At 36.7% G+C, this 16922-nt stretch overlaps 1 protein-coding gene across 2 annotated transcripts in view; it reads left to right on the plus strand.

The window, feature by feature from the left end:
- The window catches only part of LOC106883806 (uncharacterized), a 74299-nt gene that overhangs the window by 55494 nt on the left and 1883 nt on the right, over window positions 1-16922 (plus strand). For both annotated transcript variants that reach the window (XM_052973263.2, XM_052973264.2), the window contains exons 5-8: window positions 4438-4530; window positions 7189-7491; window positions 11058-11179; window positions 14809-14964. In XM_052973263.2, coding sequence (XP_052829223.1) covers window positions 4438-4530; window positions 7189-7491; window positions 11058-11179; window positions 14809-14964 — 674 coding nt within the window. The remainder of the gene's footprint in view (window positions 1-4437; window positions 4531-7188; window positions 7492-11057; window positions 11180-14808; window positions 14965-16922) is intronic.

Genomic DNA, 16922 nt, shown 5'->3' on the forward strand with positions numbered 1-16922 from the left:
TGGCTGAATAAATAACGTACCGTAACCAAGAAATGAGCAAAAATGAAAGACAAGGAAAAATAAAGGTATTCAAAACTATATAATTTAATACGATATAACATCAGGCCAGCACTGATTTATCGGAGTTGATCAGAATGAAAGAGCATTTATCATTTGAAAATAAATATTTTTATATCAGAAAGACAAACCTTGAAACGTAGCAGTGACACGTTTTACAGATATTCTGGAGATATAGTGTGTTACGTATTGGTGTGTATGTGTATTGTAGTTTGACATGCAGGCAGGCCATTAGACAGGTAAGTAGGCAGACAGGTAAGATGGACGGACAAGAGAGGGGAGGAAGAGAGGGCTGGATGAGTGAATGGATGAGTGGATGCATTCGTACATATACGCATTAATAATCAAGAATCTGGGTAGCCAAAGAAATTGAACTGCTCAGGAGTAAACTTTCTAGCTAAGATGAATTATCTAAAGAAAACAAAGTCAACGCAAGAAAAGCCAGAACAGTACAAGCATAAATTAGTTGATATGGATGAAGTAGTAAAACCCCAAAGAGTTAGTAAAACAAAATTTACAGCTTAAGTCACTACGCTTCGTAGGTTTGATAAAAGAAATGACTTCTACAGACAAAACAAAATATTCAAAACAGATCGTGGAAAGATTTTACAGAGAACTTAGAAAGAAACGATAGAATTTAAGGAAACCGCCTGAAATGCATGAGAAAATTTCTGCAGAAGCATAAGGACTAATAATAATGGATTTAATGAAAATTGTGAATGGATCACAAGTGGATAACAAGGAATGGTGAATGTATAAGAAAAATGTGGAAAGGTATCACCATCAAGGAACTGAAAGAAGCCTTTTCAAAGGCTCTTAAATGGAAATCCCCCGGGAATGATAGGATAAAAAACATTTAGTTGAATGCTCAGGCAACATCACACAAGCAATTATCTGAATGTTTTTCTGACATAATGAAAAGCCCAGAAAAAGCGGCATCTTGGCTAACTCAAGGGATAACCTATGTACTGCCTAAAAATGACGAATCTGAAAATACGAAGAATTACAAGCCTTACTACCACTTACAAAATATTGACAGCGATTCTAATAGAGCGCGCATACCAATTTCTTGAGCAACAAAACATTCTTCCTGCAAAAGGGTTACTATAGAAATTTCTGTGGTTGTGAAGATCAACTTCTGATTAACCGAATGATACTCAAAAAGCTGCTCCTCAAAAAGCTGCTCCTCAAAAAGCTGCTCCTCAAAAAGTTGCTCCTCAAAAAGCCATAATCTAAGTACAGCTAAGGATACATTACCGCAAGGCATTCGATCATGTATTTCACCCGCGGATCGTAAAAGCTCTAGATTAGTACAAAATATCACCAATTATTAAAGGTTTTCTTCACCAAAGTATGGGCACGTGGTACACAAAATTGCACCTCACTCATAATAAAAGCATAAGTACATCTGGCAGTTTTAAGATTAACCGAGGCATATAGCAAGGAAACTCATTGTCCCCATTACTTTTTTTGCTTAGCATTCATATCCTTGTCACATGAATTGAAGAACCATATAAAATATGAATACAAATTATTTGATAGAACCATCTCACACTTCTTTTATATTGATGACCTCAAGCTACATGCAAAAAATGATAATGATCTGAAGAGATTACTAACAACTGTGAAAAGTTTTATTGACAATATTAACATGGAATTTGACTTGCACAAATGTGCTAAAGCATTTAATCGGGGAAGACTCATACAAAATAGTGGTTATGGGCCAATACTCCTCTGTTGAAGCAATGTTTTTCTTCTTGGCCACAAGTTTGCTGGTGCCATGACATAAGTAGCTCCATATGACAACCTGATCTCTCGTGAAACATTTGTATAAATGGCTTTCTATAAAATGTAAACGTCTTGTACCAGTAACTGACTATGAAGTCACTTTTTGATGTATTTCCATTATGCAACTTTCCTACAGCAAGCGTGAAAGTTTTACCACTAATGTTAGTGCAGTACTCCACATACATACATACATACATACATACATACATACATACATATACGACACACACACAGGCACATACACATGAGACACACACTCACATACATACATACATACATACATACATACATACATACATACATACATACATACATACATACATACATACATACCCCTGAGCCGCATCGGCAACGCAGACAAGACTTCCCTCACGTTCGATCTTCCGATGGCGAAAACTGTTGCTGAGAAGGAGAAGACAGTGGAAATCATTACGACGGGTCACGAGAAGGACCGTTTTACGGTGATGCTGGCTTTCATGAATGACGGAGGAATGCTGCCACCGTACGTCGTCTTCAAGCGGAAGACACTACCCAAAGACGCTAACTTTCCGGAAGGGATCATCGTTCGAGCCCAAGCGAAAGGTTGGATGGACCAGGTACTTAACGAGGAATAGCTTCAGGTAGCGTGGGGGTGGCGCATCAGTGGATTGCATCAGAGAAGGAGTCTCCTGGTTCTGGATGCATTCAGATGTCACAAGTCAGAAGAAACCAAGGCGAAGATACGTCGTCTGAACGTCGAAGTGGCAATGATTCCCGGGGGAATAACATCCCTTTTTCAACCCTTTGATGTTGCAATCAACAAACCGTTTAAGGACCTTCTCAAGCACCGCTGGGAGGATTGGATGGCCAATGCACTGAAGGAGACGACAAAGACCGGGTGCACGAAGAAAGTCGACTTGGGGACGATCTGCGAGTGGATCCTGAAGGTCTGGCAGAAGATTCCAGAAGACATCATCAGGCGGGCTTTCTTAAAGTGCTGCATATCCAACGCGCTCGACAGCACAGAAAATGACATCTCGTGGGAAGACGACGCCATCTCTCCCGACTCTTCTGACTCCAGCGATGACGACGATGAGCTGGTATATGCAGACGATCAACTCTACGAAGTCTTCAACGAGTTGCCTGATGACGAAGAGTTCTTAGGCTTTGAGTGAAGTCTCCACCCATTAGGGTCGGTCTTTTTAGGACCACACATTTTCAAGAAAGAATATAAACGTCGCAATATGAATAAATCATATAAACAAACATAAAAAGACCTTCTCTTATTATCTCTTGCATTTAAAATCTGGACGTTATCTTCTTCTATTAATGATTCTGAATATTAATGATTGCAGTCAGAAACGTTTAAGTATGAAATCATCATGAAATTGAATTTTGTATTCATCCCGCATTTCTCCCTTTTCATTAGTCCCAGTTTTTTCCCGGTTTCCCCCACGTTTTTCCCCCATCGGGGACCGAAAATCTGGGTGGGGGTTTATACACGAGTGCGGCTTATACACTGGCAAATCAAATACGGTAATTAAAGACAAGACAGAACATAGATTCAGCGGGACAAATGGACAGAGATATGGACATGTATGTACACACACATATACACACACTCACGCACACGCCCGCACGCACCTACGCACGTGCACGCACGCACACACGCACGCACACACACACACACACACTTGTGGAAGAATTACATTGTAAGAATTTAACCCATTTCACTGGCGTGCAACAAACACTAGAATAACACGTGATATACTTTGCGGAACAGCGAAATGGATTTCAGTTAAGATATTGGAATATCTTGCCTATTGTCTTTCCCATTAGTGTTTGGAACTTAGCACAATACTCTAACAAAACACTAGCCAGCAAGTTTTAAAGCATTTAAAACCACCTTTCTATAGTATTTATATTTTTACAGAGATAGAATGGGCCGTTAATATTTAGATATTTTGCCAAGGACATAGTTCAGAAGTTCAGAATTGCTATAACAGGCATATGAAACTAAAGATTTCAGTTGACGACATAATATACTGCAGATTTATTTAACTTCTCCGCTTTCGAGATACTTCAGTTCCAACTGTAATTATTTAATAACGTTAACACATTGCCTTCGGTAACTGCCTATTTGACGTTCGTAAAATCGAATTTACATTAGATTCCATTTCATTTCAACTCGATTAGCATGTCTCGTAGATACCCTACTAATCCTCATTTTATTGTGAATCCAAACGAAATGCAGATAAGAAGATAATCAATGAAAAGCATACAATTGCGCCACTGGCTCGATCTTTGTCAGATTCAGCGAATTGTATCTTTTGGTGCGCCCGCCACGGATTGTTGAAGAATTTTTACATGTACCTAGGGTGAAACTCTTTTTAAAATAAGTCTAACATATTTCCTCACTTTTTACCCGCTGTTCGCAGTGTGTATCATTTCTAATTATGAAATGTTTTATTGGAATAAACTGTTTGGCTCACTATGATTTTACGAACGTCAAATAAGAAATTATCTTATTTTCATATCTTCTATGCTTTAATGATTTCTAGATGCATATCGTTTACTCTATTATTTCATATCGTTTACTCTATTATTTCATAGAAAATGAGCTTCCTCACGATAATTATACAATCCTTCATGGTGCTGGGGTAAATGAAACTTCACCGTTTGTATCAACAAAAGATATGATTAAAGGTAAGTCTATCTCGAGAACTGATGGCTCTTGTAATAAAAGAAAGGCTATCTTTCGATAAGGGTACACGGGAAACGAAACTATTCGGCAATTTTCCTAAAAAGTATTTATTTTCTTAATTTATTTTTTAGCCGATGTTTATGTAATTGTTTTGTGTATGCATTTATGTATTTATTTGTGTATGTATATTTGTGTAAGTATTGTATATATGTGTGTATTTGTGTATGTGTAAACACATACATATACAAATATACATACATGCATAAAAATACATGTACTAACATACACAAATATACGTACAAACACACATACACACACATATGTACACACAAAATACATAAATATAGCGATTCGACTTGGGGACGATTTGCGAGTGGATCCTGAAGGTCTGGGAGAAGATTCCAGAAGACATCATCAGGCGGGCTTTCTTGAAGTGCTGCATATCGGTTTATCATCTTTCTTTATCATCAATTCTTTATCATCAATTCAAAGTAATAGACGTACATGCACAAATATACATACATACACACACATAAACAAATATATTATATACAGAAAAATACATAAGCATAATCGATTTAGCTGAAAAACAAAAGAAATATATACACATACATATACAGATATATATACATACATATATACATACATACATACATATATACATACATACATGCATACATACATACATAAAAATACATAAGCGTAAGCAATTCAACTGAAGAAAAATTAAAGAATTTTTTACGGAAATTGCCGAAGAAATAATTTCATTTTCCGTGTACTAAAAGAAAAACTCAAAATGTTTGTTTTATCCTGTAAGTAATTCGTTCTGTGCATGTTTATATATTTGTATATCTGTTTTTTATGGAAACGTGTGTATATTTATATGGAAACATGTTGGTATGTATATTTGTATGGAAACATATTTGTATATTTATGTTTGTCATACATTTTCAAAGAGTAAAAAAGCTGAACAAACTTGAATCTTTCATATCTAATCAATTTATTGTACAGTAAAGTTTTGCATATTTCATTGATTTTTCCCTCTTTAGTTTTCATGAATGATCATACGCACACACACACACAAACACGCATACGCACACATGTATAAAAGATAAAATAACCCACGATCAGATACTAAAAATACATGTACGCCAGTTGCATGCATTAAGTTACATTCAAACTTAAGCCCACAAATACATATATTAACTTAATGCTTGTATGCTCTGAATTCTTTTGAACTCTCTTCACATAAACAAGGAAGGGTTGTTACACTGTTAGTGACAGGGTGGAAATGTGTAACAACGAACTTCATAGAACATAAAACAAAAACAAATACATGATACTAAAGCTCTAAGTGTCAATCTTGCAAAGATGATACTTTGAAACGTAGAAAGTTACCAACTAACACTTTGCAAATACAATCATTAAGTTAACGCTGAAGTATGCAAGAGTTTTCAAAGTTTCAACATGTAACCGTTACATGCATACATACACACATACATGCATGCAGGCATACATACATACATACATGCATACATACATACATACATACATACATACATACATATTAGGGTTCTCAAAACCTGAAAGAAAAAGGCTGATTAGAAGACTACAGATTCAAGCCATCAATGGAACTGTAAAGATATGTAAAACTTTCCAAAAATTTAGCACATAAATACATATGCATGCATCTAGACATAAAAACGCATCCATAAAACAAACATACAAATCTGCGCATACACTAACACCAAATACTGCACACACACACACATATGCACAAATACCTAGATGATGTTGATAAAAGTTCCAATGAAGGAGCCTTGAATCTATGTTAGAGTCCGGCTCTTTCTCTATGGACAAGAAATACAGAAATGAAACTGATTGATAACATACATACATGTCTAGACATGCAACTGTATGCATGACAATACATACATGAAACACTCCAAATATTGCAGATATACACGCATACATGCAAAAATACCTAGTTGATGTTGTTAAAATTCCAATAAGGAGTCTTGGATCTAGGTTAGAAATCGGCTCTTTCTCTATTGGCAAGAAATCTTGAAACAAAACTGAATAATGACATATATACGCATGTGCATGCTCACACACGTACGCACGCATGCATACACACACACACACACACACACATACATACATACATACACACATGGTCAAAAGTCAACTCGTGACTGAGTACGACCACTTCCTAAACTCAGTAAGTCCGTACAAACGCTTCGAGAGTTCACGAAGTTGTTGTGCATGAATTTGCTTTGAGTAGATAAAGTGTTACACAAAAATGTTGCGTCCCCGTAACTTAGAGGTTCTGCAAAAAGTGATCGATAGAATAAGTACCAGGCTTACAAAGAAAATAAGACAAGAAAATAGTAAAATTATTATACGTGTTCTAATCCCCAAATCATCAAATGGATAAGATTTAAAGTTCCTGTGAATGACATTTGGATCCAAGTGATGGATCATTTAAGAGTTGTTCATGATTATTCAAAGTAGTGATTAATATATTGAACTTAAATATCTTACACGGCATGCCCATCAAACAAATATAGTTTTGCTTTTTGTTTTTTCGTTTTTTAATTATTATTGCTCTAATTTTTTTCTTTCAAGAAAATATATTAACCCTTTTTTTTTTCTTTTAGACCTAACGACTTTGGAGACGCCTGTCATAAGCTCAATAGGTTCAAATGCTCATAATTTAACTACTACAGAAATTCAGGCCCAAAATTTCGTCACAGTAAATCAAACGGAAAAAGATGTACATGTAGAAAGTGCAACTAGATTTAATGTAACAACAGACTTGCCCAACAGCTCCGTTACAAATATCTTAGTCACTAAAACAAAGAAAGGAAGACGTAATGCCACTGTGACTGCAGTGAAAACCACCACAGAAGACGAAGATTCAGCACTTAGAAGCTTCGGCAGTGGAGAAGAAAAGGAAACGGGTAATTATTGAATATTTCAATATTTATTGATCGATTAAGGCGGCGAAATGTTTAGCGGTATTTCGTCTGCCGTTACGTTCTGAGTTCAAATTCCGCCGAGGTCGATAAATTAAGTACCAGTTACGCACTTGGGTCGATGTAACCGACTTAATCCCTTTGTCTGTCCTTGTTTGTCCCCTCTATGTTTAGCCCCTTGTGGGTAATAGGGAAATAAGAAACGTTAGCACGCTGGGTGAAATGCTTAGCGGTATTTCGTCTGTCTTTACGTTCTGAGTTCAAATTCCGCCGAGGTCGACTTTGTCTTTCATCCTTTCGGGGTCGATAAATTAAGTACCAGTTACGCACTTGGGTCGATGTAACCGACTTAATCCCTTTGTCTGTCCTTGTTTGTCCCCTCTATGTTTAGCCCCTTGTGGGTAATAGGGAAATAAGAAACGTTAGCACGCTGGGTGAAATGCTTAGCGGTATTTCGTCTGTCGTTACGTTCTGAGTTCAAATTCCGCCGAGGTCGACTTTGTCTTTCATCCTTTCGGGGTCGATAAATTAAGTACCAGTTACGCACTTGGGTCGATGTAACCGACTTAATCCCTTTGTCTGTCCTTGTTTGTCCCCTCTATGTTTAGCCCCTTGTGGGTAATAGGGAAATAAGAAACGTTAGCACGCTGGGTGAAATGCTTAGCGGTATTTCGTCTGTCTTTACGTTCTGAGTTCAAATTCCGCCGAAGTCGACTTCGCCTTTCATCCTTTCGGGGTCAATAAATTGAGTACCAGTTGCGTACTGGGGTCGATCTAATCGACTGACCCCGTCCCCAAAAATTTTGGGCCTTGTGCCTAGAGTAGAAAACAATATTTATTGATCGATTAAGGCGGCGAGCTGACAGAAACGTTAGCACGCCAGGCGAAATGCTTAGCCATATTTCGTCTGTCTTTACGTTCTGAGTTCAAATTCCGCTCAGGTCGACTTTGCGTTTCATCCTTTCGGGGTCGATTAAATAAGTACCAGTTACGCACTGGGGCCGATGTAATCGACTTAATTCCTCTGTCTGTCCTTGTTTGTCCCCTTTATGTTTATCCCCCTTGTGAGCAATAAAGAAAGAAAGAAATATTTATTGATCGATTGTGTTTCATAATTTTTCATCCATATGCTTGTGTCTCTCGGTTATTTATGCAACCTGGCAACCTAGTTTCAAACAAACTTAGTCATGGTTACACAAAAAGTGATGGTTACACAAAAAAGTGATGGTCAAACAAAAAGTGATGATTACAAACACGACTCACGTCACAGAAAATCACCAAAGACTACTGGCTCGGTACCATTAATCTGATTTGCTCTGTGCCTTATTGATTTTCAACTCTATTTCTTTTATCTCCCTAAATGTATATAAAATACTGTCTGAATCTGACTCTGACCTTAATATATACAAATTATCATGGCAAAATTAAAACTTGTCAATAATTTATAGTGGCTGGGTCTCCAAATCGTATGAATACGAGGGGTACCCAAAAGAAACTGAAATTTTGCAATACTTTTTTTATTCACTTACTTTTATGTCTACACTTTTACCGCCTTCAAAGTATTCTCTATTTGAAGCAATGGCTTCGGTTCAGATGCGTTTACCACTGTTCGAAACAGCCCTGGAAATCTTGCCTTTTAACACCTCCGTCGTTTTCTTCTTCACCTCTTCCATATCTGCTAATTCCGTAGCACCAGCTTTCATCACCAGTGATGACGGTCCTCCAAGATCAGTTCATGAATTTTTGTGATGTTTTCATGGCAGCGTCTTTGTAAGCTGTTTGAAGCATGACAACTATTTCGGTCGCCGTTTGCCCCAGCAGAAAGTAAAATTTCACGGAAGCACGCTGTTCGTTCGTTTCAGCCATCGCAAAAATCGACTAACAAAAGAGAAGCACTGCCAAATAAATACGCACCACGTGGCAGTACGACATCACACGACGACGCCGGTCGGTAGACTGATGCCTGAGGGTGGCGTTAAGTGGTGTCTAGCGGCGGAACCCTGAACGACAACAGACTTGTGCCACAGAGAACGTTTTCGGTTACTTTTGGGTGCTTCCTCGTATAGAGCGCCTTTGTTTACCCTCGGTTTCTGTAAAATTAAAGTTGGAGATAAACCTCCCGGATATGATACTGGTCTCTTGAAAGTAATTTTTCGTATGGGAGAACTGAGCTAAGTGCTTTAAACTACGGAATTCATCAGCACTGTTATAGTTTCCTGCATTGAATTTTACCACCAGGAACGAGAGAGTACGTATGTTGTCACTTGACCAGCTATAAATAACAACCAATCATTCATTTACGAAAATAATATCTTTGATAATGTAATCTTAAACTCTAAAACATGGGGTAGTCACGTTTGGAAAGCCTTTGATCTTAGGTTCGGTCAGATTTGACCCGGGCCAAAACAACGACAACAACAACCGAGATACAGACTTAGGTCTAACTGGACTCAAGCGAGCGTCAGTGACGACACAACAACTCCTCACCTCTTGTCCAGTGGATCGATTCTAGGATATACATACGTCTTGTCCTCTTTAGGACGCTTAGTGTAATATATTATAAATTAGAAAATTCAATCCACAGATACAATACTATTTTTTCTTAGGGATTTTACATCTATCAATTATCTATCTATCTATGCCAGCTGACATTGTTTTAGCCTTCAATTTCAAAATTGATAAACAAAAGTTGTAGCGAAAGTATAGAGCGCTTCAAAAACAAAAACAAAAGAACAAACATAAAGCATAACGATAAAAATACTTTTTGAGTTAATTCAAATAACATTGGAAAAAGAAACGAACCAATTTATCTGAGAACTTAGTATATATATAAATAAATAAATATATATATATATATATATATATATATATATATATATATATATATATATATATATATATATATATATATATATATAAATTTAAGGAATGGAGAAAACGCATGTTATAATTGCATACTTTATTCCTACATATGTTTCAAAGGATTACAACCTATGTGATCCATAGGGATCTGTGATATTAAAATTGTAACCTTCTCATCAGGGCTGTGTGGTAAGTAGCTTGCTTATCAACCACATGGTTCCTGGTTCAGTCCCACTGCGTGGCACCTTGGGCAAGTGTCTTCTACTATAGCCTCGGGCCGACCAAAGCCTTGTGAGTGGATTTGGTAGACGGAAACTGAAAGAAGCCCGTCGTATATATGTATATATATATGTATATGTATATGTGTGTGTGTTTGTCCCCCTAGCATTGCTTGACAACCGATGCTGGTGTGTTTATGTCTCCGTCACTTAGCGGTTCGGCAAAGGAGACCGATAGAATAAGTACTAGGCTTACAAAGAATAAGTCCCGGGGTCGATTTGCTCGACTAAAGGCGGTGCTCCAGCATGGCCGCAGTCAATTGACTGAAACAATAAAAAGAGTAAAAAGAGTAAGAGTATATATATATATATATATATATATATATATATATATATATATATATATATATATAATTTCAACCACTACAAAGTACTTTTTTAAATGTTAAAAGAGAATTCCATTTTTTACAGCCTGGAAAGAGAAATATTCCATACCCAATTCGACAGTTTCACCTGCTGCTTCCCATAGAACGAGTATAACACCAGTTATAACGGCTTTCGAGAAGACAGTAACGCCAAATCAAACAATTACGGTAACAGAAAAAGTTTTGTGAATGTCTTATAGTAAATATGCAAGCGTCTGAACAATGTTTACTGCGAACCTTTTTCTTTTATTGTCTTACAGTTGTACCTACACATATGTAGAGAAGGTTAGAATCACGTCGGTGTCACCAAATGTAACAAGTTATGTTACGATTAAATTGTTCAAACTCGTCGTAATATGTGTAAACATCTAAAGTTGATCTTTTTAGATATTTCCCTGGATCTGAACTCTTCTTATAAACCTTACCAAATCCCAACGAGAAATTTTCCTATATACATAAACGGTCTTGTCACCCACTGTAGTATTTAAAAACCCGATAGCTAACATTAGTACCAGAGTTTCTAATTTCATTTTCTCTAAAGAAATTTTCGAGAAGGCAGCCTCCTACTACAACAATGCTCTAGCCAATAATATCTTTAAGGATAAATTAATATATAAACCCTCTAATGTTAATCGGAATAATAATAATAATAATAAAATACTGGGCTAAACTAAATGCGAAAGAAATAGACAGAGAAAAATCCCAGCAATGGCTGAGAAGCTCAGGACTCAAAGCAGAGACTGAAGGATTTTTAATTGCTGCACAAGACCAAAGCCTCCCCACCAGAAATTACCAAAAACACATAATGAAAAGAAATATAACAAGTAACTGTAGAATATGTGGAGATCGACAAGAAACAATAAATCATATTATCTCTGGCTGCCCAGTCCTGGCTAAGAAGGAATATATTCACAGACACGACAGAGCTGGGACCTATATACACTGGAAGCTATGCCAACATTATGGAATAACAACAGAAAAAAGATGGTATAGACACACGCCAGAAAAGGTCACAGAAAACGAGAAAGCAACCATACTCTGGGATATGCCAATACACACAGATAGAGAAATTAAGGCAAATAGACCAGATATAGTTGTCAAAGATCATGAAGAAAAAAAATGCTTTCTAATTGATGTATCAATACCAGCAGATGACAACGTTTCTCTAAAAGAAATGGAAAAACTTTCAAAATACAAAGACCTGGAAATAGAGATAACTCGAATGTGGAATCTAAAAACAGAAACAATTCCTATCATAGTAGGTGCCTTAGGTATAATAAAAAAAATATTCAGACAAATACATAACAAAAATAGCAGGACTTACAAATATATATAACATACAGAAAATTGCACTACTGGGTACTGCACACATTCTACGCAAAACACTTTCAATACAGTAAACATAAGAGCACCACAGCAAACCACAGCACATACCCAAGGCGCACAGAGCTGCGCTCGGTAGTGAAGTGAAAGCACGTTATAAAAATAAAACTACTGAATAATAATAATAATAATAATAATAATAATAATAATAATAATAATAATAATAATAATAATAGATCTAAAATAGATCTAGAAAAAATGATTTGGTTCGCCCCTACCTTTTCCCTTAATGTAAGAACTAACATACGTAAAAGATTCCTGTATCTCCAAAACAAGCGTTTTCCAGAAAATCACAGGTACAGGAAAATATTTAGCTGGCACTCAGTGAAATTATCATGCAGCTGCTGTCCCAATATGAAAAGCATCATTACACAAAAACAACACCAAGAGCCCACTTCCAGTTGTAACTGTCGAGACCCAGGAACCTGTTCACTCGACCAGGGATGTATGATTAAATCCATCATATATAAAGTAAAAGTTACAGCGATAAGAATAGCTATATCGGACTATCTAAAGGCGAATTCAAAAATCGCTATGTTAATCACATATCTTCCTTCTGACACAGGGACAAAAGTAAAGCTACTAAGTTGGCTAGCCATGTATGGGGTTTGAAGTCGAACGCCACACCACATAGGATAAAGTGGAAAACAGTCGAAAAATCCACACCATATATATGTTAACGGAACAAAAAATAATGTAAGCTATGCGTAGCTGAAAAAACTCAGAGCCTTTTCAGATCTAAGAACTCTAATACACTGCTGAATTTGCGATCAAAAATTTTCAGCGGTTGTAAGCATATGGCTAAGTTCCTGTTGACGAATTGGAAAGTACCACCCTCTCTGAATTGAACAATTGTACCACAGACTCTAAGCCATTATCTTTTCAGTCTTATAATTTACGGTTTAAGGAGTAATAGTTCTAATCCTCTCCTTTTACTTCTTTCTGTTTTCTTTTTCGCTTTCCATTTTTTCAATTTTCCCCTTTTTATATCTACTTCTTTCTCGCCTTTTCTCGTTTTTTCCTTTATGCTATCGACCCATTTTTAGTTTGTTATGCTATGTGGGCAGTACCCGAAGCTTGTGCTAGGATACCAGACGTGTTAAAAAATACTGTCATGCTCTCAGTACATGAAACTTATATATATATATATATATATACAGTAAAGCCCCGATATACGAATTAATTTGTTCCCGGATCGTAAAGCGAAAACTCGAAAGCAGAGCGATAATTTTCCATAGTAGCAATGTTATAAATCGTAATTCGTTCCCGGAAAAATATTTTGCCTATAAAATTTATAATACTCGTAAATAAATGGTAATAAAACAACTGTAGAATGTCAAGAATATTTCATGTAAATTGAAAAAGAATGGTAAGATCATTTATAATAAAAAATATTATTATTATAAACGTTGCTCTGGGTTCAGTCCCACTGCGTGTCACATTGGGCAAGTGTCTTCTACTATAGTCTGGGGCTAACCAAAGCCTTGTGAGTGGATTTGGTAGACAGAAACTGAAAAGTTCGTTGTGTGTGTGTGCGTATCGCCTCCAATTGACAACCGGTGTTGGTATGTTTACGTTCCTCAAAACTAGCAGTTCGGCAACAGTACCCGATAGAATAGGTACAAAGCTTAGATCTATTTTAAAACGGGGGCCACATTTTTCATTAATGTTTTACGTAGTGTTTTTGGTACGGAAAGACTTTCAAACTTCGTATACTTATCTATTTTGTGTTATAGAACAGAAAAATATTTTTGTATTCGAATTTATTTCATGTAAAAAATTGTCTTATTTCGATAATTTCAACCAATCACTGACAAGTATTCAGTTGTTTATATTTACTCCTTTGGCTGATTAAGCGATGTAAAGCGTATTTAATCTCCATACCTTCGTTTTATTTGCTTTTTTCATTTTAAATTTGCTTTAACCCTAACCCTAACCCTAACCCTAACCCTAGGGTTAGAGTTAGGGTTAGGGTTAGGGTTGATTGCTTCAGAATCGTTTGTTTATGTAGTCGGCACTTAATGTATATCGGCTGAATGGACGTCAGTGATTGGTTGAAATTACAGAAATACGACAACTTTAGCATGGAATAACTTATGGATTTCTTTTTTTTTTAAGAAGACTAAGAGAAAAAGATGTTTTATATGACACATTCTACCAGTGTTCCAAGTTTCAAAGTGTTTCGTTAATGAAAAATGTGGCCCCCGTTTTAAAAAAGATCCCAAAGCTTTTTTTAAAAAGTCGGTTTGTTCGACTAAAATTCTTCAAGGTTGTGCCCCAGCATGGTCACAGTCTGGCGTCTGAAACAAGTAAAAGAATACACACACACGCACACGCATATAAAATTATTTTCCCATTTGGTTTTCTCTTTTTATCCTTAACGTCAATCCGTTCTGTTTCTCTCTCCCCAACAGGCTGAACCATCACAGGACATCTTCCAAGAATATTTGGCTCTGTTTATCATTTTAATGATAATTGGGTTTCTTTGTCTTATACTCCTACTATCCAGCTGTATGTACCTCTATTGCCAACGCCATTCGGGCCATTGGGATCGGGCGTTAGCCGAACAGGTGAGACAAATTGTTTCCTTTTTATTCTCAGTTTCCCCGACCTTTGAATATGAAAGCATATGTACGTGTGTGTGAAAGAGAGAGAGAGGGGGGAAAGGGAGAGAGAGGGAGAGAGAGAGAGAGAGGGGGGGAAGAATGTGTGGAGCAATTTTTTGTGTATGAGCGTGTGTGTGAGAGAGAGTTCTTTTTAGTCCCGTGTGTTTATGAATTATATATAAAGCCTACATTCTAGACTGTGTAAATGTCTGCGTGTGTGTGTTTATGAGAGAAAGAGTGAGTGAGTGTGAGTGTGAGTGCGTGCGTATGTATTCGTGTGTTTGTAGCAAGTGACACCTGACAACTTCCCCCAATGCTAACAACTATTCACAAAATCATTCGATTTATTATTTGCTTCATTACTGACAAGAGACGTCATCAATGATTTACGAACGAAAACAATGAACGATGTACAGAAACATCGTTTCGTAGTGTCTTTGTTTTGCTTTCAATGTAAACGAACGAATATATTTCCTCTTTTCTTCTCCGTCTACTACTCCTCATTATTATTTTCTATATTATCATCACCCACTTCATCCTCATCTTTCTCACTACTACAACCACAACCACCACTAGGGTCGTGTTGTCGTTGTTTGTACTGTAATGTAGTGACAATATCGAATTCATTTTATAGTTTTTAGTAATAGTTTTATTTACATTTTACTTTAATACACTTGAGGAAAATATACGCCTCATCAGCATCACCCACCTTTTCTATGGATCTATATCTCTGGTAGCTTTGTGTTAGTGTAAGAAATAATTGTTATCTCTTGTTCTTACTTTTGTAGTCAATATTGCCACTAACAACTGGGAAATGAAAACAATATTTCTTTCTTTGGTTTAAAGACTTAAAACAAAAAGCATTCTCGTGTGCTACTAGATATTAAATGCTGTGCAGATTTCCGTTGTAAAGATGGTTTTTGTTGTCATTTTGTGGTTTCTTGAAGAGGGTGCAAGTATTGAAAGAATTGAACAGGTGTTCCAGTTATTATTGCTGTCTTATTTCTCCTCCTGTTACATATTTCTAAGTGCTCTAATCCACTATGAGTGATACCAATTTTTTCCAGTCTCCTTAAGCAACATTTTGAGCTCTGGGTATAGCAATTATAAAGTATTTGTTTCAATGAAATGCAGCTCTTCCAGCTACAAGTAAGTTCAATGCAATCAAAGCTATTAGAAGAGCTACATACTATAACAATAACACTGTTTGGCAATGCCAGGTTAAGCATAAACCCACTGGGCAGTGGATTGAGCAATCTTAGGGAACTAGGGGCCTGGTGCTAAACTATGTATGCTATGGTTGAGTATGCTGGATTCCTAATGCATTACTTTGTCCTGGGGCCTATAATGCTGACAAGGTGAAAGTATTTATCAGGAGTAAATTGTGAGTACCCCTAGCATGAAAAGATATTAACAATGAAACATTTGGTTCAGTGATGCAAACAGGAAAATAGAACTCAAAACGAGTATATATATATATATATATATATATATACAGAGAGAGAGAGAGAGAGATTTTTTTATTAGTTTGGTAAGTGCCAATGTACAAAACACTTGGCCCTTGAATCACTCTGTAATTTCGGCCAGTTATTAATAAAGGCCATTGCCAGTACCGTCTGACTGGCCTTCGTGCGGGTGACACGTAAAAGCACCCACTACACTATCTGAGTGGTTGGCGTTAGGAAGGGCATCCAGCTGTAGAAACTCTGCCAAATCAGATAGGAGCCTGGTGTAGCCATCTGGTTTCACCAGTCCTCAGTCAAATCGTCCAACCCATGCTAGCATGGAAAACGGACGTTAAACGATGATGATGATGAGGAAACATTTGAAAATTTATAACAAGTAACAGGTATATCCAGCCAGAACTTTCTTGGATCCAATAATATAGAGAGATACAGGTTGAAATGGTTCACCTTCTTGCA

Source organism: Octopus bimaculoides, chromosome 15 (genome assembly GCF_046866305.1).
Source record: "Octopus bimaculoides isolate indiv1 chromosome 15, ASM4686630v1, whole genome shotgun sequence".
Taxonomy (NCBI): Eukaryota; Metazoa; Mollusca; class Cephalopoda; order Octopoda; family Octopodidae; genus Octopus; species Octopus bimaculoides.